The sequence below is a fragment of the Artemia sp. Qi Xiang Cuo genome, chromosome 8 (assembly GCF_049724085.1).
Source record: "Artemia sp. Qi Xiang Cuo chromosome 8, ASM4972408v1, whole genome shotgun sequence".
In the NCBI taxonomy this organism is placed as follows: Eukaryota; Metazoa; Arthropoda; class Branchiopoda; order Anostraca; family Artemiidae; genus Artemia; species Artemia sp. Qi Xiang Cuo.
The window spans coordinates 37,184,867-37,209,990 of record NC_142801.1 but is presented as its reverse complement, the minus strand read 5'-3'; the positions used below and the strand labels follow the sequence as shown (position 1 = coordinate 37,209,990).

The 25,124-nt window shown below is 34.3% G+C and overlaps 1 protein-coding gene across 3 annotated transcripts in view; it reads left to right on the top strand.

Moving 5' to 3' along the window:
- Positions 1-21,172, top strand: part of Tbc1d22 (TBC1 domain family member 22) — a 100,367-nt gene extending 79,195 nt beyond the window's left edge. For all 3 annotated transcript variants that reach the window (XM_089092933.1, XM_089092935.1, XM_089092934.1), the window contains exon 11: positions 18,525-21,172. In XM_089092933.1, the coding sequence (XP_088949059.1) occupies positions 18,525-18,665 (141 nt within the window). In that variant the 3' untranslated portion in view covers positions 18,666-21,172. The remainder of the gene's footprint in view (positions 1-18,524) is intronic.
- Positions 21,173-25,124: the final 3,952 nt, after the last annotated feature.

Sequence of the window (25,124 nt, the reverse complement as noted above, 5' to 3'; positions counted from 1 at the left end):
AAAACCAAATTATTGTCGCTTAAGGATAACCACAAAACCCTACGAAATTTACCGTTTTTGGGTTTGTTTGTTTTGTTTGTTTTTCTGTTTCTGTTTTTTGTTTGTTTTTCTGTTTCTGTTTTTTGTTTGTTTGTTTTGTTTGTTTTTCAGTTTCTGTTTTTTGTTTGTTTTCTTTGTTTGTTTTTCTGTTTCTGTTTTTTGTTTGTTTGTCTTGTTTGTTTTTCTGATGGCACCCTTTCCGGGATTGAAATTTCAGGCTGATAGAGAGATCAAATATTAACAAAAGAAAAAGAAAAATAGGATTTTCAATCCAACAACCCTTCCAAGTATAATGACCTTTACCATTTTAATATCGTCCCTGCCCTCCCACCCCTTCCAAGATCTCAGATTTAGCCCTAGGCTATACAAAAAAAAAAAATAAAAAAAAAAATCGTCAATTTCAGCTGTTTGTATTAATTTTTGCACTTATCTCGAGAAACTGATGTCACAAAGTCAAGAATTACAAAGTAATTTTTCTAAGATGCTTAGGTTCCTAAAATTGACTTGTATTTCGTCCAAAAGCGAGATATTTAAATATTAGTTGTTTTATCTATTTAATGTGATATATCTATCCAGATATAATAATCGCCAATGTTGCCACTTTTTTGAAGTCACTCCCCCTCCCTCCCCCCCCCCATTATTTGATATAGTGCTTGGTTGTTCACAAAGTTCTATAAGCTTTGAGCTTTTTATCACTTATTATACTTATTTCTCATCAATAATCGTATAATGAGTAGAAAGGGGTCAGGAGGTACAGAACGAACACATGTGCTGCCATCTATAATTTAGTCTAATTCTGACGGGACATAATTTATTCAAGGATTATCGATCGAGTCTAATGGAGGTCAAGGTCAATCGATCTGTTGTTGTTGTTTGGCCACGTGTAATGGCATGAGGGGTGATTTACATAATCAATGGGGGAATTATTGATTCACGTCTGGGTGGAATTATGAAACAATATGGTCATAGAGTCCCTAGGGAGAAAGATTACGTAATCGCTCAATGACCTCTTTTTCCAAGGTCGATTTATTTGATGTTTTTCTCGGATGTCAACATCAAATTATGGATGTTTTATGGTTTTTGTCAGTGAGAATTTGAAAAACAGGAACTTTGTCATATTTATGGATGTCAACAGCAATTCATGTCTGTTTTAAGGTTTTCTCACTGAGAATGAAAAAACAGGAATTTTCTCACTTGGAAAACCATAAACCACGTGGTCCTGTCACGAGTAGCACCTGTGAACTTGATTTACATAATCGCTAGGGAAAATTATTGATTCACAAAGGGGAGAATTAAGAAACAAACATGGCTTCATTAATCTTTAGGCCTGAGGGATTTACATAATCGGCGGGGAAATTGTTGATTCGCGAAGAGGGAATTAAGAAACATTAAGGCTTCTTTAATCTTAGGTCTGAGGGATAAACGTTCTTTAGGACAGAGAGAAAAATTAATATTCTATTTTTAAATAGGGCTTCATTGATCTTTAGGGTCAGGAATCATAAATGACATCACTTGTTATCTTGGAATTACGCGGGAGTCTAAAGAGATAGAAATTCTATTTTTAAATACGGCTTCACGGAGCTTTAAGTCGGAGAGGTAAATTGATATTCTAACGAAACCATAATAGTTTAGCTAGGAACATTTATGAGATAAAGAGATTAACGTAGGAAAGGGTTTCCTAGAAATATGAAATGTGAAAGCACAGAGATGCCAAAAAACAAAAGGAACACACAGAAATTACTTTTTGGGGATTATTTGGGCGAAACGGTTTTAGATAGGTTATGGAATTATTTCGGTGAAACCGTTAGAGACGTTTTAAAAGATGATTTTAGAAAGGGTTTTAGAACAGGTTTTGAGTGTGGTCGTTATAGTAAACAAGTTCTATTTGAACAGTGTCGTGAGGTCCTCTACCCAACCCCAAAGGGCCCCGATCGCCCTACCCCGATCCAAAGGGTTCCAATCCCCATACCCCAATCCAGAAGGAACCCCCCCGTCCCCCAAGGTTCCCAGGGCTCCCCCCCGCCCCCCCGACCCGCCAAGGCCCCCCCCCGGCCCCCCCAAGGCACATCGAGCGCCCAAAAGACCACCGGGGTCCCAAAGGCCTTCACCTGGTCTCCAAATGTCCCCCAGGCTCTCAACCGGCCCCCAGGACCCCCAAAGGCCCTCCACCGGCACCCAAAGGTCCCCCAGGCTCCCAAAGGGCCCCCCACCCTCCCTCTCCCTCTCCTCCCCACTCCTCACCGTCACCTCCCCCCCAACCCCCCTCCCCCCAACCCCCTCCCATCCCCTCCTCCCCCTCTGCTCCCCTCCTCCTCCTCCCCTCCCCTTCTCCCCTCCCCTCCCCCTCCCCATCCTCCCCTCCCCATTTTTTTAATATTTTTTGTGCATTGAGACACAGAAGGGACACCCTCCCCCAAGGGCCCCCCAAACACCCACCCCGGGCCCCCCCAAAGAGGCCCCGCGCCATTTTTTTTTAATACTTTTTTATGGCTTTATTATATCTTATGAACAAGTTCCATTCATAATGTCATTCCTAAACCCATTTTCCAACCTCAAAGAGTCCCCTCCCCAATTTGTAAATACTTTCTTGAATTTTTTAACATGGTATTTTTTAACTTTTTACGTTCCAACCTTTCTCAAAGAGTCAAATTTAAAGTTCTATTCCAAATATTTTCCCGGAACAAGAAAAGTCCCAAGACATAAAAAATTTAAAGTTCACTTCTAAATTTTTCCGTAGAAGATAGGAAAAGTTATACTATGATTGTGATTATTTTCTATGAAGATAAAAAATTTCACTTTAATTCTAAATTTTCTTAAATTCAGTTCTGACCATTCTCAAAGAGATGAAAAAATTTAAAGTTCTGTCCCAAATATTTCCTCGGAAGAAGAAAAGTTCAACTTCGATTCTGAATTTTCTCAATGAAAATGAAATAAGTTATTGATCAATTCTATTTTCCCAAAATAATATAGAATTTTCCACTTCAATTCAGATTTTTCTCAAAGAGATGAAAAAATTTAAAATATTGTTCCAAATTTTTCTTAGAAGATAGAAAAGATCAAGTTCTAATCTGAATTTTACCAAAGAACACAATTCAATTCTAATTTCTCCAGAGGAAATAAAAAGCTTCCACTTCAGTTTTAAGCTTACCAAGACATAAAAAATTTAAAGTTCAGTTCTAAATTTTTCCTTAGAAGATAGGAATAGTTATACTTCGATTGTGATTATTTTCTATGAAGATAAAAAGTTTCACTTTAATTCTAAATTTTCTTAAATTCAGTTCCCACCTTTCTCAAAGAGATGAAAAAATTTAAAGTTCTGTTCAATATATTTTCTCGGAAGAAGAAAAGTTCAACTTCGTTTCTGAATTTTCTCATTGAAAATGAAATATGTTATTGATCAATTCTATTTCTCCAAAATAATATAAAAATTTTCCATTTCAGTTCAGATTTTTCTCAGAGATGAAAAATTTAAAATACTATTCCAAATTTTACATAGAAGATAGAAAAATTCAAGTTCTCTTCTGAATTTTACCAACAAACACAATTCAATTCTAATTTCTCCAGAGAAAATAAAAAGCTTCCACTTCAGTTTTAAGTTCACCAAGACATAAAAATTTAAAGTTCTGTTCTAAATTTTTCTGTAGAAGATAGGAAAAGTTATAATATTATAGTGATTATTTTCCATGAAGATAAAAAGTTTCACTTTAATTCTAAATTTTCTTAAATTCAGTTCCGACTTTTCACATAGATATGAAAAAAATTTAAAGTTCTGTTCCAAATTTTTCATAGAATATTGGAAAAGTTATACTTTGATCGTGAATATTCAAGTTCTCTTCTGAATTTTATCAAAGAACACAATTCAATTCTAATTTCTCCAGAGAACATAAAAAGCTGCCACTTCAGTTTTAAGTTCGCCATGACATAAAGAAATTTAAAGTTCAGTTCTAAATTTCTACATAGAAGATAGGAAAAGCTATACTATGATTGTGATTATTTTCTATGAAGATTAAAAATTTTCATTTCAATTTAAAATTTTCACAACTAAGTCAAGGAAAGTTCAAATTCGATTCTGAAGTTTCTAAATGAAAATGAAACAAGTTATTGATCATTTATATTTTCAAAAAACAATATAGAAATTTTCCACTTCAGTTTAGATTTTTTTCAAACAGATGAAAAAATTTAAAATACTGTTCCAAATTTTTCGTAGAAGATAGAAAATTTCTTGTTCTCTTCTGAATTTTATCAAAGAACACAATTCATTTCTAATTTCTCCAGAGAAAATAAAAAGTTTCCATATCACTTAAGTTTACCAAGACATAAAAATTTAAAGTTCAATTCTAAATTTTTCCATAGAAGATAGGACAATTTATACTATGATTGTGATTATTTTCCATGAAGATAAAAAGTTTCAATTTAATTATAAAGTTTCTTAAATTCAATTCCGACCTTTCTGAAAGATATGAAAAAATTTAAAGTTCTGTTACAAATATTTTACCGGAAGAAGAAAAGTTCAACTTCGATTCTGAATTTTCTCAATGAAAATGAAAAAGTTATCGATCAAATCTTTTTCCCCAAAAATAATATAAAAATTTCCACTTCAGTTCAGATTTTTTTCTCAAAGAGATGAAGAAATTTAAATTTTTGTTCCAAATTTTTCATAGAAGATATGAAAAGTTATACTTTGAACGTGAATATTTGGGTTCTAGTCTGAATTTTACCAAAGAACACAATTCAATTCTAATTTCCACAATAAAAAATTTAAAGTTCAAATCAAAATTTTTCGGTGGAAGATAGAAAAAGTAATACCATACGTGTGAATATTTTCCCGGAAGATAAAAAGTTCTAGTTCAATTTAAAATTTTCTCAATGAAGTGAAGAAGAATTCAAGTTCTCTTCTGAATTTTACCAAAGAACACAATTCATTTCTAATTTCACCATAGAAAATAAAAATATTCCACTTCAGTTCTTTATTTCACAAAGACATAAAGAAATTTAAAGTTCAATTCTAAATTTTTCGTTGGAAGATAGAAAAAGTAATAACATACTTGTGAATATTTTCATGGAAGATAAAAAGTTCTAGTTCAATTTAAAATTTTCTCAACGAAGTGAAGGAAAGTTCAAGTTCTCTTCTGAATTTTCTCAATGAAAAAGAAATTAGTCATTGATCATTTCTATTTTTCCAAATAATATAAAAATTTTTCACTTTAGTTCAGATCTGACTCAAACAGATGAAAAATTTAAAATACTGTTCCAAATTTTTCGCTGAAGATAAAAAAGTTCAATCTGGCTCGAAGAGATGAAAAATTTAAAATACTGTTACAAATTTTTCACTGAAGATAAAAAAGTTCAAGTTCTCTTCGGAATTTTACCAAAGAACACAATTCAATTCTAATTTCTCCATAAAAAATTAAAATCTTCCACTTCATTTCTTTATTTCACAAAGACAAAGAAATTTAAATTTCTTTTCTAAGTTTTTCGGTGGGAGATAGAAAAAGTAATACCATACTTGTGAATATGTTCTTGGAAGATAAAAAGTTCTAGTTCAATTTAAAATTTTATCAACGAAGTGAAGAAAAGTTCAAGTTCTCTTCTGAACTTTACCAAAGAACACACTTCAATTCTAATTTCTCCAGAGAAAACAAAAATCTTCCACTTCAGCTCTTTATTTCACAAAGACATAGAGAAATTTAAAGTTCAATTCTAATTTTTCGGTGGAAGATAGAAAAAGTAATACCATACTTGTGAATATTTTCACGGAAGATAAAAAGTTCTAGTTCAATTTAAAATTTTATCAACGATGTCAAGTAAAGTTCAAGTTCTCTTCTGAATTTTACCAAAGAACACAATTCAATCCTAATTTCTCCAGAGGAAACAAAAATCTTCCACTTCAATTCTTTATTTCACAAAGACAAAGAAATTTAAAGTTCAATTCTAAATTTTTCGGTGGAAGATAGAAAAAGTAATAGCATACTTGTGAATATTTTCACGGAAGATAAAAATTTCTAGTTCAATTTAAAATTTTCTCAACGATGTCAAGGAGAGTTCAAGTTCTCTTCTGAACTTTACCAAAGAACACACTTCAATTCTAATTTCTCCAGAGAAAACAAAAAGCTGCCACTTCAGTTCTTTATTTCACAAAGACATAAAGAAATTTAAAGTTCAATTCTAAATTTTTCGGTGGGAGATAGAAAAATCAATACCATACTTGTGAGACTAAAAATGAAGATATTTATGCAGAGTTTCAACTACCTATGGCTAAGTTTGCTAAAGACAAGCTATTTTCTTGCGAAAACACACAAAATCAGAAGTAAAATGTTCAATGTTCCTTTAGTACCAACGCAATTAGGCTTAAATGAAGATATTTATGCAGAGTTTCAACTAGCTATGGCCAAGTTTGCTAAAGACAAGCTATTTTCTTGCAAAAACACACAAAATCAGAAGTAAAATGTTCAATGTTCCTCTAGTACCTACCCAATTAGGCTTAAATGAAGATATTTATGAAGAGTTTCAACTATCTAAGGCTAAGTTTGCTAAAGACAAGCTACTTTTGTGCGAAAACACACAAAATCAGAAAAAATGTTCAATGTTCCTTTAGTACCTATGCAATTAGGCTTAAATGAAGATATTTATGCAGAGTTTCAATTAGCTATGACTAAGTATTCTAAGGACAAGCTATTTTCTTACAAAAACACACAAAATCAGAATTAAATTGTTCAATGTTCCTCTAGTACCTACGCAATTAGGCTTAAATGAAGATATTAATGCAGAGTTTCAACTAGCTATGGCTAAGTTTGCTAAAGACAAGCTATTTTCTTGCGAAAACACACAAAATCAGAAAAAATGTTCAATGTTCCTTTAGTACCTACGCAAGTAGTCTGAAATTATTATATTTATGCAGAGTTTCAACTAGCTATGGATAAGTTTGCTAAAGACAAGCTATTTTCTTGCGAAAACACAAACAAAATCAGAAAAAATGTTCAATGTTCCTTTAGTACCTACGCAATTAGACTAAAAATGAAGATATTTATGCAGAGTTTCAACTATCTATGGCTAAGTTTGATAAAGACAAGCTATTTTAGTGCGAAAACACACAAAATCAGAAAAAATGTTCAGTGTTCCTTTAGTACATACACAATTAGGCTAAAAATGAAGATATTTATGCACAGTTTCAACTAGCTATGGCTAAGTTTGCTAAAGACAAGCTATTTTCGTGCGAAAACACACAAAATCAGAAAAAATGTTCAATGTTCCGATAGTACCTATGCAATTAGGCTTAAATGAAGATATTTATGCAGCGTTTCAACTAGCTATGGCTAAGTTTGCTAAAGACAAGCTATTTTCTTGCAAAAACACACAAAATCAGAAGTAAAATGTTCAATGTTCCTCTAGTACCTACGCAATTAGGCTTAAATGAAGATATTTATGCAGAGTTTCAACTAGTTATGGCTAAGTTTGCTAAAGACAAGCTATTTTCTTGCGAAAACACACAAAAAATCACAAAAAATGTTAAATTGTCCTTTAGTAAATAAGCAATTAGACTAAAATTTAATTTATTTTTTAAGATTTTAAAATTTCTTTTTATTATTTTTATTAATAACATCTATTTTATTGCTAAAACACAAATCTTCAGAAAAAATGTTCAATGCTCCTTTAGTGCCTTCGCAACTAGACTAAAATTAAGATATTTATGAAGATTTAAATCTAACTATGTCTAATTTTTATAAAGACAATATATTTTTTTGATAAAACACACAACACCAGAAAAAATTTTCTATGGTCCCCTAGTACCTACTAAATTATTATGAAATGAAGATATTTATGCAGAGTTTAAACTAACTATGGCTAAGTTTGCTAAAGACAAGCTATTTTATTGCGAAAACACAAATAAAATCAGAAAAAATTTTCAATTTTCCTTTAGTACCTACGTTTTTCTGATTTTGTTTGTGTTTTCGCAAGAAAATAGCTTGTCTTTAGCAAACTTAGCCATAGCTAGTTGAAACTCTGCATAAATATCTTCATTTCAGCCTAATTGTGTAGGTACTAAAGGAACATTGAACATTTTTTCTGATTTTGTGTGTTTTCTCAAGAAAATGGCTTGTCTTTATCAAACTTAGCCATAGATAGTTGAAACTCTGCATAAATATCTTCATTTCAGCCTAATTGCGTAGGTACTAAAGGAACATTGAACATTTTACTTCTGATTTTGTTTGTGTTTTCGCAGGAAAATTGCTTGTCTTTAGCAAACTTAGCCATATTTAGTTGAAACTCTGCATAAATATCTTCATTTCAGTCTAATTGCGTAGGTACTAAAGGAACATTGAACATTTTTTCTGAGTTTGTGTGTTTTCGCAAGAAAATAGCTTGTCTTTAGCAAACTTAGCCATAGATAGTTGAAACTGTGCATAAATATCTTCATTTTTAGCCTAATTGTGAATGTACTAAAGGAACACTGAACATTTTTTCTGATTTTGTTTGTTTTCGCAAGAAAATAGCTTGTCTTTAGCAAACTTAGCCATAGCTAGTTGAAACTCTGCATAAATATATTAATTTTTAGTCTAATTGCGTAGGTACTAAATGAACATTGGAAATTTTCTCTGATTTTGTTTGTGTTTTCGCAAGAAAATAGCTTGTCTTTAGCAAACTTAGCAATAGCTAGTTGAAACTCTGCATAAATATCTTCATTTAAGCCTAATTGAGTAGGTACTAAAGGAACATTGAACATTTTTTCTGATTTTGTGTGTTTTCGCAAGAAAATAGCTTGTCTTTAGCAAACTTAGCCATAGATAGTTGAAACTCTGCATAAATATCTTCATTTAAGCCTAATTGCGTAGGTACTAGAGGAACATTGAACATTTTACTTCTGATTTTGTGTGTTTTTGTAAGAAAATAGCTTGTCTTTAGCAAACTTAGCCATAGCTAGTTGAAACTCTGCATAAATATCTTCATTTTTAGCCTAATTGTGTATGTACTAAAGGAACACTGAACATTTTTTCTGATTTTGTGTGTTTTCGCACGAAAATAGCTTGTCTTTAGCAAACTTAGCCATAGATAGTTGAAACTCTGCATAAATATCTTCATTTTTAGTCTAATTGCGTAGGTACTAAAGGAACATTGAACATTTTTTCTGATTTTGTTTGTGTTTTCGCAAGAAAATAGCTTGTCTTTAGCAAACTTAGCCATAGCTAGTTGAAACTCTGCATAAATATCTTAATTTAAGCCTAATTGCGTAGGTACTAAAGGAACATTGAACATTTTTTCTGAGTTTGTGTGTTTTAGCAAAAAAATAGCTTGTCTTTAGCAAACTTAGCCATAGATAGTTGAAACTCTGCATAAATATCTTAATTTAAGCCTAATTGCGTAGGTACTAGAGGAACATTGAACATTTTAATTCTGATTTTGTGTGTTTGTGTAAGAAAATAGATTGTCTTTAGCAAACTTAGCCATAGCTAGTTTAAACTCTGCATAAATATCTTCATTTAAGCCTTATTGCATAGGTACTAAAGGAACATTGAATATTTTTTCTGATTTTGTGTGTTTTCGCACGAAAATAGCTTGTCTTTAGCAAACTTAGACATAGATAGTTGAAACTATGCATAAATATCTTCATTTAAGCCTAATTACGTAGGTACTAGAGGAACACTGAACATTTTACTTCTGATTTTGTGTGTTTTTGCAAGAAAATAGCTTGTCTTTAGCAAACTTAGCCATAGGTAGTTGAAACTCTGCATAAATATCTTCATTTCAGCCTTATTGTATCGGTACTAGAGGACCATAGAACATTTTTTCTGATTTTGTGTGTTTTTTGACGAAAATAGTATGTGTTTAGCAAATATAGCCATCGTGCTTTGAAACTGTGCATAAATTCCTTCCAGTATTGCTTATAAATATTGGTAATAATGCAAAATTGATCATTTTTTCTGAGTGTTTGGGTTTTCACTAGAAAATAGCTTGTCTTTAGTAAACTTAGCCATTGCTAGTTGAAACTCTGCATAAATATCTTCATTTTTAGTCTCACAAGTATGGTATTAATTTTTCTATCTCCCACCGAAAAATTTAGAATTGAACTTTAAATTTCTTTATGTCTTTGTGAAATAAAGAACTGAAGTGGCAGCTTTTTGTTTTCTCTGGAGAAATTAGAATTGAAGTGTGTTCTTTGGTAAAGTTCAGAAGAGAACTTGAACTTTTCTTCACTTCGTTGAGAAAATTTTAAATTGAACTAGAACTTTTTATCTTCCATGAAAATATTTACAAGTATGGTATTACTTTTTCTATCTTCCACCGAAAAATTTAGAATTGAACTTTAAATTTCTTTATGTCTTTGTGAAATAAATAACTGAAGTGGAAGATTTTTGTTTTCTCCGGAGAAATTAGATTTGAAGTGTGTGCTTTGGTAAAGTTCTGAAGATAACTTGAACTGTCCTTGACATCTTTGAGAAAATTTTAAATTGAACTAGAACTTTTTATCTTCCGTGAAAATATTCACAAGTATGGTATTACTTTTTCTATCTTCCACCGAAAAATTAGAATTGAACTTTAAATTTCTCTATGATTTTGTGAAATAAAGAACTGAAGTGGAAGATTTTTGTTTTCTCTGGAGAAATTAGAATTGAAGTGTGTTCGTTGGTAAAGTTCAGAAGCGAACTTGAACTTTTCTTTACTTAGTTGAGAAAATTTTAAATTGAACTACAACTTGTTATCCTCTATGAAAATATTCACAAGTATGGTATTACTTTTTCTATCTCCCACAGAAAAATTTAGAAAAGAACTAAAAATTTCTTTGTCTTTGTGAAATAAAGAACTGAAGTGGAAGATTTTTATTTTCTCTTGAGAAATTAGAATTGAATTGTTTTCTTTGGTAAAATTTCGAAGAGAACTTGAACTTTTTTATCTTCAGTGAAAAATTTGGAACAGTATTTTAAATTTTTCATCTCCTCGAGCCAGATTTAACGTTTTTATCTTCAGTGAAAAATTTGGAATAGTATTTTAAATTTTTCATCTCTTCGAGTCAGATCTGAACTAAAGTCAAAAATTTTTATATTATTTGGAAAAATAGAAATGATCAATGACTAATTTCTTTTTCATTGAGAAAATTCAGAAGAGAACTTGAATTTTCCTTCACTTCGTTGAGAAAATTTTAAATTGAACTAGAACTTTTTATCTTCCATGAAAATATTCACAAGTATGGTATTACTTTTTCTATCTTCCACCGAAAAATTTAGAATTGAACTTTAAATTTCTTTATGTCTTTGTGAAATAAAGAACTGAAGTGGAATATTTTTATTTTATATGGTGAAATTAGAAATGAATTGTGTTCTTTGTTAAAATTCAGAAGAGAACTTGAATTCTTCTTCACTTCATTGAGAAAATTTTAAATTGAACTAGAACTTTTTATCTCCCGGGAAAATATTCACACGTATGGTATTACTTTTTCTATCTTCCAACGAAAAATTTAGAATTGAACTTTATATTTTTTATTGGGGAAATTAGAATTGAATTGTGTTCTTTGGTAAAATTCAGAATAGAACTCGAATATTCACGATCAAAGTATAACTTTTCCTATCTTCTATGAAAAATTTGGAACAGAACTTTAAATTTCTTCATCTGTTTGAGAAAAAAATCTGAACTGAAGTGGAAATTTTTATATTATTTTTGGGAAAAAAGATTTGATCGATAAATTTTTCATTTTCATTGAGAAAATTCAGAATCGAAGTTGAACTTTTCTTCTTCAGGTAAAATATTTGGAACAGAACTTTAATTTTTTTCATCTCTTTGAGGAAGGTATGAATTTAATTTAAGAAAATTTAGAATTAAAGTGAAACTTTTTATCTTCATGGAAAATAATCACAATCACAGTATAAATTGTCCTATCTTCTATGGAAAAATTTAGAATTGAACTTTAAATTTGTATGTCTTGGTAAACTTAAAAGTGATATGGAAACTTTTTATTTTCTCTGGAGAAATTAGAAATGAATTATGTTCTTTGGTAAAATTCAGAAGAGAACAAGAAATTTTCTATCTTCTATGAAAATTTTGGAACAGTATTTTAAATTTTTTCATCTATTTGAGAAAAATCTAAACTGAAGTGGAAAATTTTTATATTATTTTGGGACAATAGAAATGATCAATAACTTGTTTCATTTTCATTGAGAAACTTCAGAATTGAATTTGAACTTTTCTTCACTTTTTTGTGAAAATTTAAAATTGAAATGAAAATTTTTAATATTCATAGAAAATAATCACAATCATAGTATAGTTTTTCCTATTTTCTATGTATAAATTTAGAACTGAATTTTAAATTTTTTATGTCATAGCGGACTTAAAACTGAAGTGGCAGCTTTTCATTTTCTCTGGAGAAATTAGAATTGAATTGTGTTCTTTGATAAAATTCTGAAGAGAACTTGAATATTCACGATCAAAATATAACTTTTCCAATATTCTATGAAAAATTTGGAACAGAACTTTAAATTTTTTTCATCTCTATGTGAAAAGTCGGAACTGAATTTAAGAAAATTTAGAATTAAAGTGAAACTTTTTGTCTTCATGGAAAATAATCACTAACATACTATAACTTTTACTATCTTCTATAGAAAAATTTAGAACAGAACTTTAAATTTTTATGTCTTGGTGAACTTAAAACTGAAGTGGAAGCTTTTTATTTTCTCTGGAGAAATTAGAATTGAATTGTGTTTGTTGGTAAAATTCAGAAGAGAACTTGAATTTTTCTATCTTCTATGAAAAATTTGGTATAGTATTTTAAATTTTTCATCTCTTTGAGAAAAATCTGAACTGAAGTGGAAAATTTTTATATTATTTTGGAGAAATAGAATTGATCAATAACATATTTAATTTTCAATGAGAAAATTCAGAAACGAAGTTGAACTTTTCTTCTTCCGAGAAAATATATTGAAAAGAACTTTAAATTTTTTCATATCTTTGAGAAAGGTGGGAACTGAATTTAAGAAAATTTAGAATTAAAGTGAAACTTTTTATCTTCATAGAAAACAATCAAAATCAAAGTATAACTTTTCCTATCTTCTAATGAAAAATTTAGAGCTGAACTTTAAATTTTATATGTCTTGGTAAACTTAAAACTGAAGTGGAAGCTTTTTATTTTCTCTGGGGAAATTAGAATTGAATTGTGTTCTTTGGTAAAATTCAGATTAGAACTTGATCTTTTCTATCTTCTAAGAAAAATTTGAAAAAATATTTTAAATTTTTTCATCTCTTTGAGAAAAATCTGAATTGAAGTGGAAAATTTTATATTATTTTGGGAAAATAGAATTGATCAATAACTTATTTCATTTTCATTGAGAAAATTCAGAATCGAAGTTGAACTTTTCTTCTTCCGAGGAAATATTTGGGACAGAACTTTAAATTTTTTCATCTCTTTGAGAATGGTCAGAACTGAATTTAAGAAAATTTAGAATTAAAGTGAAATTTTTTATCTTCATAGAAAATAATCACAATCATAGTATAACTTTTCCTATCTTCTACGGAAAAATTTAGAAGTGAACTCTAAATTTTTTATGTCTTGGGACTTTTCTTGTTCCGGGAAAATATTTGGAATAGAACTTTAAATTTGACTCTTTGAGAAAGGTCGGAACGTAAAAAGTTAAAAAATACCATGTTAAAAAATTCAAGAAAGTATTTACAAATTGGGGAGGGGACTCTTTGAGGTTGGAAAATGGGTTTAGGAATGACATAATTAAGGTAACTTGTTAATAAGATAAAATAAAGCCATAAAAAAGTATTAAAAAAAAGGGAGCGGGGCCGCTTGGGGGGGCCCGGGGAGGGTGTTTGGGGGACCCTTGGGGGAGGGTGTCCCTTCTGTGTCTCAATGCACAAAAAATATTAAAAAAATGGGGAGGGGAGGAGGGGGAGGGGGAGGGGAGGGGATGGGAGGGGGTTGGGGGGAGGGGGGTTGGGGGGAGGTGACGGTGAGGAGAGGGAGAGGGAGGGTGGGGGGCCCTTTGGGAGCCTGGGGGACCTTTGGGTGCCGGTGGAGGGCCTTTGGGGGTCCTGGGGGCCGGTTGAGAGCCTGGGGGACATTTGGAGACCGGGTGAAGGCCTTTGGGACCCCGGTGGTCTTTTGGGAGCTCGATGTGCCTGTGGGGGGCCGGGGGGGGGCCTTTGTGGGGCGGGGGGGCCGGTGGGAGCCCTGGGAACCTTTGGGGACCGGGGGGTTCCTTCTGGATTGGGGTTTGGGGATTGGAACCCTTTGGATCGGGGTAGGGCGTTCGGGGCCCTTTGGGGTTGGGGTAGAGGACCTCACGACACTGTTCAAATAGAACTTGTTTACTATAACGACCACACTCAAAACCTCTCCTAAAACCCTTTCTAAAATCATCTTTTAAAACGTCTCTAACGGTTTCGCCGAAATAATTCCATAACCTATCTAAAACCGTTTCGCCCAAATAATCCCCAAAAAGTAATTTCTGTGTGTTCCTTTTGTTTTTTGGCATCTCTATGCTTTCACATTTCAAATTTCTAGGAAACCCTTTACTACGTTAATCTCTTCATCTCATAAATGTTCCTAGCTAAACTATTATGGTTTCGTTAGAATATCAATTTACCTCTCCGACTTAAAGCTCCGTGAAGCCGTATTTAAAAATAGAATTTTTATCTCTTTAGACTCCCGCATAATTCCAAGATAACAAGTGATGTCATTTATGATTCCTGACACTAAAGATCAATGAAGCCCTATTTAAAAATAGAATATTAATTTTTCTCTCTGTCCTAAAGAACGTTTATCCCTCAGACCTAAGATTAAAGAAGCCTTAATGTTTCTTAATTCCCTCTTCGTGAATCAACAATTTCCCCGCCGATTATGTAAATCCCTCAGGCCTAAAGATTAATGAAGCCATGTTTGTTTCTTAATTCTCCCCTTCGTGAATCAATAATGTCCCCTAGCGATTATGTAAATCAAGTTCACAGGTGCTACTCGTGACAGCACCACGTGGTTTATGGTTTTCCAAGTGAGAAAATTCCTGTTTTTTCATTCTCACTGAGAAAACCATATAACAGACATGAATTGCTGTTGACATACATAAATGTGACAAAGTCCCTGTTTTTCAAATTCTCACTGACAAAAACCATTAAACATCCATAATTTGATGTTGACATCCGAGAAAAACATCAAATAAATCGACCTTGGAAAAAGAGGTCATTGAGCGATTACGTAATCTTTCTCCCTAGGGACTCTATGACCATATTGTTTCATAATTCCACCCAGACGTGAATCAATAATTCCCCCATCGATTATGTAAATCACCCCTCATGCCATTACACGTGGCCAAACAACAACAACAGATCGATTGACCTTGACCTCCATTAGACTCGATCGATAATCCTTGAATAAATTATGTCCCGTCAGAATTAGACTAAATTATAGATGGCAGCACATGTGTTCGTTCTGTACCTCCTGACCCCTTTCTACTATAATGCCAGTTAAAAAAAGCGATGTAATCCATCATTAGTTTTCTGTCAAAAAAGTATGCAAGTACACAATCAATTCTTCTGTATAATTAAATATAAAAAAACTAGTTTTCTTAACTTAAAGTAAGGAGCGATATTAAAACTTAAAACGAACAGAAAATATTCCGTATATATTAATAATAATAATGTATTTATTACCCACTATAAAAAAGAAGTGGAGTACGTCAAGAACAAAAAAAAAAAAAAAAAAGCAAACACGCACACTTAACAAATATTTACATAAAACAACGTAAATTATGGTGCGCAGTAATACCTGCAGATAGCGACAGCTTTCCCGCAAGCACAGTCACTTTTCCCCGTAAATCAAGGAGGTCGAATCGCGATATCAAATGCCGGTTCCGGAACCACGGAGGGAGGCACAAAAGGTACCGAGAAAATTTAAAATAATAAGTCCGGATAGAATTCAGATCTTTAGGCTTCATAATTGGAAGAAAACCAGATAAAAAAAGAATAGAATGGTCGCAAAATGAAGAATATAAAGAAGAAAAATTAAGAATATTTGCAACAATTTTTGAATATCCTATCTGATTTTTTGTTTTTTTTTTGCATTAGAAACTGTCAGAGCCCGAAGTGTTTTAAGATTATTAGTAATGTGAAGACCAAGCCACCGAAAAGAAGAGACACTGGGAATAGATAAAAAACCACAGTTAAGAGGGAGACTCGCATTCGAATTAAAAGAAGTATATTCGCACTTATCAACCTTCAACATAAGCCCAATCCGTCTGAACTGGTCTGAGATCCAGCTGACAGAAAAGGGGCTGTCCCCTCCTCAACGCCTCGACCCTTCCTCAAGTTGTGAGACAAAGTCAAACTTTGGCGTAAAGAGTGAGGTAATGACTTGGGGGCGAACTCAATCATATACGTAATAATTTCTGTTCGTTTTAAGTTTTGATGTTGCTCCTTACTTTCAGTTGAATTTTTCTTTTTTTCATTTAATTTCTGATCGTTTTTTTAAATAATGCTGGGAAATCCGGCGCCTTCATAACAATGTCCCTTCCCCCATGGAAAGATCCTCCCAAGTAACCCCCAACCCCCCAACCCCCCTCCAGCTACCAGAAAAAATCCCCCCTGAAAACTTCTGTATACTTCCCAATAACCAATACTATATGTAAACATTGGGCAAAGTTCATAACTTGCAGACCTTCCCCCCGGGACTGTGGGGGATTAAGTCATCCTTAAAGACATAGTTTTTGTATTTTTCGACCATGCTGAACAAAATGGCTTTCTAAAAATTTTGATCGACTGAATTTAAGAAAAAAATGAGCATGGGAGGGGGCCTAGTTGCCCTCCATTTTTTTGGTCACTTAAAAAGGGTACTAGAACTTTTAATTTTCGTTTGAATGAGCCCTCCCGCGATATTCTAGGACCACTGGTTCGATACGATCACCCCTGGGAAAAAAATAAACAAATAAACACTCATCCGTGATCTTTCTTCTGGCAAAAAAATAGAAAAATTCCACATTTTTGCAGATGTGAGCTTGATACTTCTATAGCAGGATTCTCTGGTATGCTGAATCTGATGGTGTGATTTTCATTAAAGTTCAATGACTTAGGGGGTGTTTCCCCCCTTCTTCGAAAATAAGGCAAATGTTCTCATGCGCGTAACTTTTGATGGGTAGTACTAAACTTGATGAAACTTATATATTTTAAATTAGCATAAAAATCTGATTCTTTTGATGCATCTATTGGTATCAAAATTTTGTTTTTTAGAGTTTTGGTTACTATTGAGCCGTGTCGCTCCTTACTTACACATAGTTACCACGAACTGTTTGAAAAAACAATTAATGACAAGACCAAAATTTCTACAGTTTTCAAGGAGAATTCACAATCCCCCCCCCCGCAGGTAGATTTCCTTGTGTTGCTCAAAATACCAAACTCCAGCAAATCCAGATTTTTTGGCAGCCGAAATGTCAATTGGATTGTTTATGTTACAGAGACAAAGATTGTGTGCAATAAAATAAGCGGTATCACCCCCCTGAACCCGAAGTACAGGCATAATATAAAAAAAAACGGGAATGAAACGGCATTAGAGAGGAATTTTCACCCCCCCCCCCCCGCAAAAAACTTTCTTATATATTTGTTTGTTAAGAAATACGGAGTTAGAGAATTTGGCATAAAATTGACCTTTTTGAGGCTTGGGCATATTCCCCCACCTACACAAAAATCCACCAGCCTTCCTTCGTAGTTGCTGGTGGAAAATTATACATATAAATCATAAATCATGAATTAGGAATATACATGAAAATCCCTGTCTTGCCGTTTTCGTAAAATAAGGCACGTGTGCGTTTAAGCCTTACATCTTTGGCCAAGCGTAAAGAAAATGAAATAGAAATTTAAAATTTTGGTGGATATATATGTTGTTTTGTCTATTTACATAAAAAATATCGGTTCGAGCTAGATACAAACAGATATAAGAAAATTATTTTAAAAAATCCAATATTTTACATTTTAGAGAAGAAATTCCTTACAATTTGCGGGATTGATCCTTGACAACCCTGGTAGTTAGCCACGACTTTATTCACTTCGTTGTCACAAAGTATGGTGTTATTTGATTTTTCTATGAAGCGACTCGCATACTTTCGACAAAAAATAACTTAAGGCTGATTTTTTGTGATGGGGGGAGGTTTTGACCCTAATATAATAATATTAGTGATTGTTATAGTGGGCCAAATTTGGAATCAGCGTGAATATAACGTAAAAAAGGACGAAATGTATTATTTGATTAAACGTGCTTTAGGGTATATATGAAATTTACCCTAGTAGAATTTTAGTTGTAGAGTAGCTTACTATTGTTTTGGCACGAATCTTTGAAATATAGTTTTGTTGTAATATATTTTGTTTTTGCTGTTGAGAACATTTCAGTTTGTTCGATCATAAGTAAACCAATTGCTATGTATATATATATATATATATATATATATATATATATATATATATATATATATATATATATATATATATATATATATATCAATTTATGTACTTTTTAGGGTCTTTTGATGCTCCTGCAGAATCTCCCAACACATTTCTGGGATGACAGAGAGATCAGCTTGTTAGTTGCGGAAGCTTATCAATTAAAATACATGTTTGCCGATGCACCTAATCATTTGGGACCCCTTTTGCCATCGTGACTAGACATATAGTGAAAATTTATTAGTGCCTCAATTCAATTGGTGCTAGGTGAACAGTATTACCTTTATTACTAATCAAGCTGTTTTAGCTTGTTTCAGAATCTAGCCATTTTTGTTCAATGTGCTGATTAACCATAAGTGGCCATAATGGCCACTAACCACTAACAATCCTGGAAGGATATACGTCCATTAAAGCAGATCCTTTGCATTGTGATGGAACATCTCAACCTTTTTTTTGTAATAGGATTTTTGGAGCGGTTCTTCCCGTTATGCATTGAAACGTACGTTATTTGCTTCTAAATATATCAGAGGCCCTGGCTAAAAATCAATAGAGTTCTTCTTACTTAAATCTTTGAGCAAAAACTGTAAAGCAAAACAAACTTAAGACGCATTTTTCCACTCTCTTGTCTAATTGTGAAAAATCTAATGATCATCCTTTTTCTTTGGGCATAACAACATTAAAGTATACAGACAAGTAGCACTCCCAAAAAAAATATAAAGGAGTTCTGATTTTTAAAAATATCTCTTCAGGGTGCCTTTTACTGCGCTAGAGAGGCTCCTTTGGAGTAATGAGAACGACATTGGAGTAGAGAACGACATGAGGCTCCTTTGGAGTCTAAGAAGCAGTAAGGATGGATATCTGGCTATTCTAAAAGGTGTCTAAAGCAGTTTTCTTTTTCTTTTTTTAGTGTTTTTTAAAGCCCGTCCTGTTTTGTATATATTGATGCATTTATAATATAGTTGTTTGAAACTAGTGTCATTTTTTAATTGAATTTCTTTTAATTTTTTTCTGTTTTCGTTTCTTTATTGTTAAAAAAAGAAATTTGCTGATTATGTTCGTTTCTTTTTGTATTTGAACAGTTTTATTGATTTTATTTGAAAGAATCAAAGCCTGCTCGAATTCGTAGTTAACTGTTGTTGATATATTTTCTGTTTTTTTTTTTTAAGTCTGCATAAATTAAATATTTTTGTGTATTTACCCTTGACTTTGGCAAGAATCATAGCCTTCTCAGATTTTATACGGCGATACATCAGTTATAAAAGAGACTTTTTCCTTGTAAAGAGCATAAAACGAAACGAATTGGATGGCCATTTCTAGACATGTTAGAAAGGTCTGTAAGGAGTAGCGAGAGTGGTTGGTGTGCCAATGAGCTATTTTTCGAGAAGGAAGGGCATCCCTGAATGCCAAATCAGAATATTACCAAAATCTTAGCCTGAGAGAACGCAACACCAGTCAAAATTTTATTAAAAGTAATGGTACAGTTTTAGAATCAAGTACTGCCAAGGGCCTCTTCGTCTGGCATAAGAAAGTCAAGGGAGACGTCAAAAACGAAGGAAAATATGAAAAACCGAAACTCGGCTACCAGCTGGAAACATACTTTCGGATGTTTTTAAGACCTGTGTTTTGTTTTGAACGTTTTTTTTTAATCGTCAATCAGGATCATCAATACTGTGAGCTGAGTCAGTGCCGACTCTGGTTTGAGGATTTCAAGTTTCATAGTGCAGATTTTTGTCTGGCATGCAAAATCTTTTACAAGGGGGTTTGAATATGTTATGTTACCACTCGTAAACCTTGAGTAAGGTTCAGTTTAAACGACACCTCATGTGATTGGTGGTGCCAAGAGTTGAAGAAGTGTCGCCAAAAAAAAGTGAAGCTACCCGTATTCTGACAAGCAACTTCCAGAGGCGGGAACGTCTCTTCATGACGGAGGTGGACAGAAGTTAGAATCACCTTCTGCAAACGGAAGGGTTAACGCTGTTTTACTATCAAGCTCCTCGGGGACATTACGCGTATGGCTGAAGTCTTCTTAGAGGAGCAGTCAGGACACACCCAGGTGTTAGTCCAATTAGCTGCGTCAATTTTAGCATACTTTTCAGCTCCTGTATGAAACGAACAATTGCACCGTCCATATATCAACGAGTTCGAAAACATTCTCAACCTGCATTCAGTACAGACTGGTCTTTGTCTAATCATTTTTTTAATACCAAGAGGCTGACAGCCCAAAAGATAAATCTCATGGTTTTCATGATGTTCACAGGCGGGATGCTAGATGAAGACCGAAATTCAAAGCAGCTCTGGGAGGCTAATGATTTGTGTGTGCTGATGGAATATACGCATGTGCTCTCATACTGCTCACTCAGGAACTTCATTTTACTATGCTGAAATCACAACATCTATCTATACACAAGGAAGAACTTACTTTTAAAGTGCGACGTTATGTAGCAAAATGATGAATGCTTGCTTTTTGTTTTATCAGCAATGGTGTAGAAATCAAGTTCTTTACAGATTCTCCTTTCTAATATTCTGTTTCTTTCCTTATTTCTTCATTTGCTATTATTTTAGGGATTTTGAGGCAATTGACCTTTGAAGCCTGAGCCTCGGCCTAGTTATTTTTATGGGTCTGTTCTGCTACAAATTATGAGAATTGGGCTAGTATTCTGATAAAGCTTAAATAAATTCTGCATAATTTGATAGACGAAGGACCCTCGGGCTATGGCTATTACATTATGTGACAGCTATTACATTAATTTGATTTGATTCTGATAGCACCTCAAGCTCGGTAAGCTTATCAAAATTAAGACTTTCAGCAGTAGTAACTAAAAATTTAGGAAATTTATAATGAATTGGGAAAAGCGACAATCAAAGAGTTTGAGTGATTCCTGGGCTGGGTTTTAACTTAAAGCTATGGGACCTCGGAAAATCAGGGTAAGGGGCAAACTTATCTAGGAATTTGGAGATGGGGAACTGGTTTCTTGTCGACAGTAAGGAAGAACAATTGGGATTTATTATAGGACATTTTTTACATGCAACGAGTCACATTGATAGAGCAGCCACGGGGGATAAATAAATGAAATTGGGGGGGGGGGGGGTTCTTAATAGGGGGAAAAGAGAAGATGGGAAGGCAAGATGGTGCTGGGAAAGCGAAGACGGGTAAAGAGTGTCTGAAAGGACAGGGATCGGGTTTACTTTGGCAAATGACGGATGGAGGCCCGAACCAGCTGGAGGCAACTTCTTGGAGGCATAGAGAGGATCGAATGTATAAGAGGGTTAGGGTGTAGACGGAATATGAGTTATAGGGCTGGGAGAGGGTATGAGTGAAGTAAGGTGATGTGCAAGGGTGATTTGACTGGACATCAGCAAATTCCTAGGGTGGAGGGACGTTTCGAGGGGCAGATTCCTTACACAGGGTGCTCAGGATTAGATGGAGGGGGTAATGAATTTAATATAGGAGTAATGTGGTCCGTAATGTTGCCCAAAAATGGGACTTTCCAACATGGGGTTTGTGACCGGTAACAGCAGGGGCTGCCCAAGTTTGGGTATTTGGCTTGTGTTTGCAACTTAAATGTTTTGGCAAAAGGGATGAGGCAAGACGGATATGGGGGTTATCACACCCGAAAAAACGGCCACTTGGTGCTAGCTTACGTACACGAACATAGTCAAAATTACACTTTGCTTTGAAACACTGTAAGGTGCAAACGACATAAATGCAATAAAGAACACTCTTTTTAATCACACTTGTTATAAAGAAAATGAGAACAAACTTTATGTCTTGCTTCATTTTATTTTCCAATGTTAGGAGTAATAATTGCGTGATTATAAAGGAACTCTGGACAGAATTTGCAATTTCCACGCTTGAAAACTTGTAATTATCCTTAACACTACTGTCAGGAATACTTTTTTTGCTGAAGCTTACTTAAAGCACGATCGTGACTAAAATTACAATTTTCTCCTAATTTTCAGAAACCTACCAAAATTGCATTAGCACATTTAGATATATAAGTAGAAGGGTAATTCTCATCAGGCAGATTATTCACCTCACTACGGTCGATACTGTTTTGGGTATCTGTAAGGGGGAAATCACCATTATAATTAATAACGACTTCCTTGTGCACAGTTGAAGCTAGGACTGTAGGGTTAGTTGGTTGAATAATTGATCTGTCTTCAGTATTTTTAATATTACGGTTCCAAGCAGTTACATTACTACATGCACTGCTGACTGATTTGACACTAATTGAACCTCCTAAGTGAATTTGGAAAAACCAGATTAGTATTTTCTGGTTTTGTTTTACCTGCACTTGATTGACATCATTATTTCTTAGATTCTTTTTGTTGAGTTGAAAGGATGGGGGAATGTCAGAAATATTAAGGATATCCAGTTGGGGATGAATATCATTGTTTTTTATTGTAGATAGGTGGGGGGGGGGATAAAAATAGTTGTGATGTAGCTTAAAGTCTCCTCTAGCTTATACTTGAATTCCATAGTGCTAGCTTATATTGAATTCCATATATAGACTCATAGACTATAGACTCATTTATTTATAAACAACTATCGTAGCCGTGGCCGAAGCCCCGACTAAATGGCGCTGTTTAGTACATTGCATAAAAATGGTCACTGGCGGTTTAAATAACTGACAAAAAAAGCACGAAAGAATTGCTGTGACGGGTAGTTCGACACTTTGGCGGCACTAGTTGATTTTTATGGCGGGTGTTGGCGGTGATAGGAGCAGGTGGGGGAAGCAACGAACGGTGTTTCTCGGACGAAAGAAGGGACTGCCCAAAATTACACATTAACTGTAAGCGCCTATCACGCAACGTTGGCAGTCGTAAGGTACTAAGGGCAGCCTCATAAGAGTTGTATTTCGGGCCTAGTATCACTTTCACTGCCCGTTTTTGAATGGCTTCCAGATCTTCACTTAGGTATTCAATATTATGAGCCTGAGGGCCCCACACAGGACACGAATATTCAAGGATTGGGCGCACATACGTGACGTAAACCGTCTTCAGCTGACTTTTTGAGAAACCCAGTCGGCGCAAGGTAATTAGCGACTGTAATGCGCAACTACCTTTTTTTACCAGACCGGCGATGTGCGCGCTAAATGAACAGTCGTCACTGAAAGTAACCCCGAGAATCACTGAGGTTGAGGTAGTAGGGTACCAAGGAACCGGGCATGAGAGGTCACGCTTAAGCGGATTAAACCTCATGGCTTTTGTTTTATTCATATTAAGCTGGAGGTCGTTTATGCTACACGCCTCGAGAAAGGAGTTCCTGATCTCACTGCTGAACTGGGGATACACGTCTGACTTTTCAGCAAGATATTTCAGAAGTAGGGAGAGATCGTCCACGTATTTGAATCTGTCTTCAAACTCGAGGATAATGTAGTTAATTACCGCTAAAAACAAAAGAGCTGCCAGCTTAGTGCCTTGTGGTGCGCCACACGTTAGTTCAGCCCACTCAGAGTTTAAGTCACTAGGGAAGAGAGCATAGACACACTGACAGCGGTTACGCAGGAAGTCAACAACTAAGAGCAAAATATGCTTCCTAGCGCCCATCTTTTTGAGGTTATTTGCTGCTGTATAGTGGCGGATCAAGTCAAAAGCCTTACGATAGTCGACTAAAAGCAGGTCAACGAGGCTACTGCCTTTGTCCAACCACTCGGTAATCAGGTGGTAGAGACGTACTAGATAATGCGTCGTACTACTCCCTTTCAAGCAGCCGTACTGAAACGGATCTAGGGCTGGCTGAACTTGGGCTAGGAGCTCTCTATAAATAAAAGATTCAGTCACTTTAGCCATATTAGGCGTAATAGAAATCGGACGAAGCTGATTGCAGGACTTCGGGTCTTTAACTTTAGGTAAGACGCGGACGTAGGCTTTTTTCCAAGCACTCGGGAATTTGTGCTCCTTGAACGACTGATTGATCACTGATGAGAGTGGTTTTGCTAAAAACATAGAATATTCTCTTAAAAGTTTAACTGGCAATTCTCCTGGGTAAGAAGCACAGTTGCTTTTTAACTTTTGAAGTTCTTTATACACCGCGAACTCGGATACTTCAACGATTGTATCTTCAGAGACGTCAGCAATGAGGGCTTCAATTTCGGCTTCGGTGAAGGACGGGTGAGTAGTACAGATTGAAGTGAAAAAGGCGTTCACTTCGGCTGATTTTATCAGCGTTTTGTCGTCTTTCTGTATCTTAATTTCACTGGTGGTACGTTTACCGGTAAGACGCTTGACTTCAGAGTGCCACCTACGGGGCTCACCTTGAAGGAGAGGCGAGACTTTGTCATGAACGTACCTTTTCTGCGCTGCTCGTAACAGTTTAACAATGCGGTTACGAAGTTTGTTTGCTTGAACAATATCCCCACTGCGATGTAACTGGCAGCGAGTTAAGATAAGCTTCTTTAGATCGGGTGTTACCCAAGGTTTGTCAGTATCACTAACAGTTATTTTTTTCTCAGGGAAATGTTCGTGATATTTACATGACAGCAAAGAGTTGAAAGTATCAACTTTCTGGTCGATATCTGTCATAGAGCAAATCTCATCAAAGTCAAACGTCCCAATCCACTGTCCAAAGGAACGAATTGCCTCTTTAGTCATAGGTCGAGTGGTAATTTTTACTTTACGTGGTGCTGGAAGGCCAACTTTGGCCTTCCAAAGAAGTGTGTTATGGTCAGAGTTAT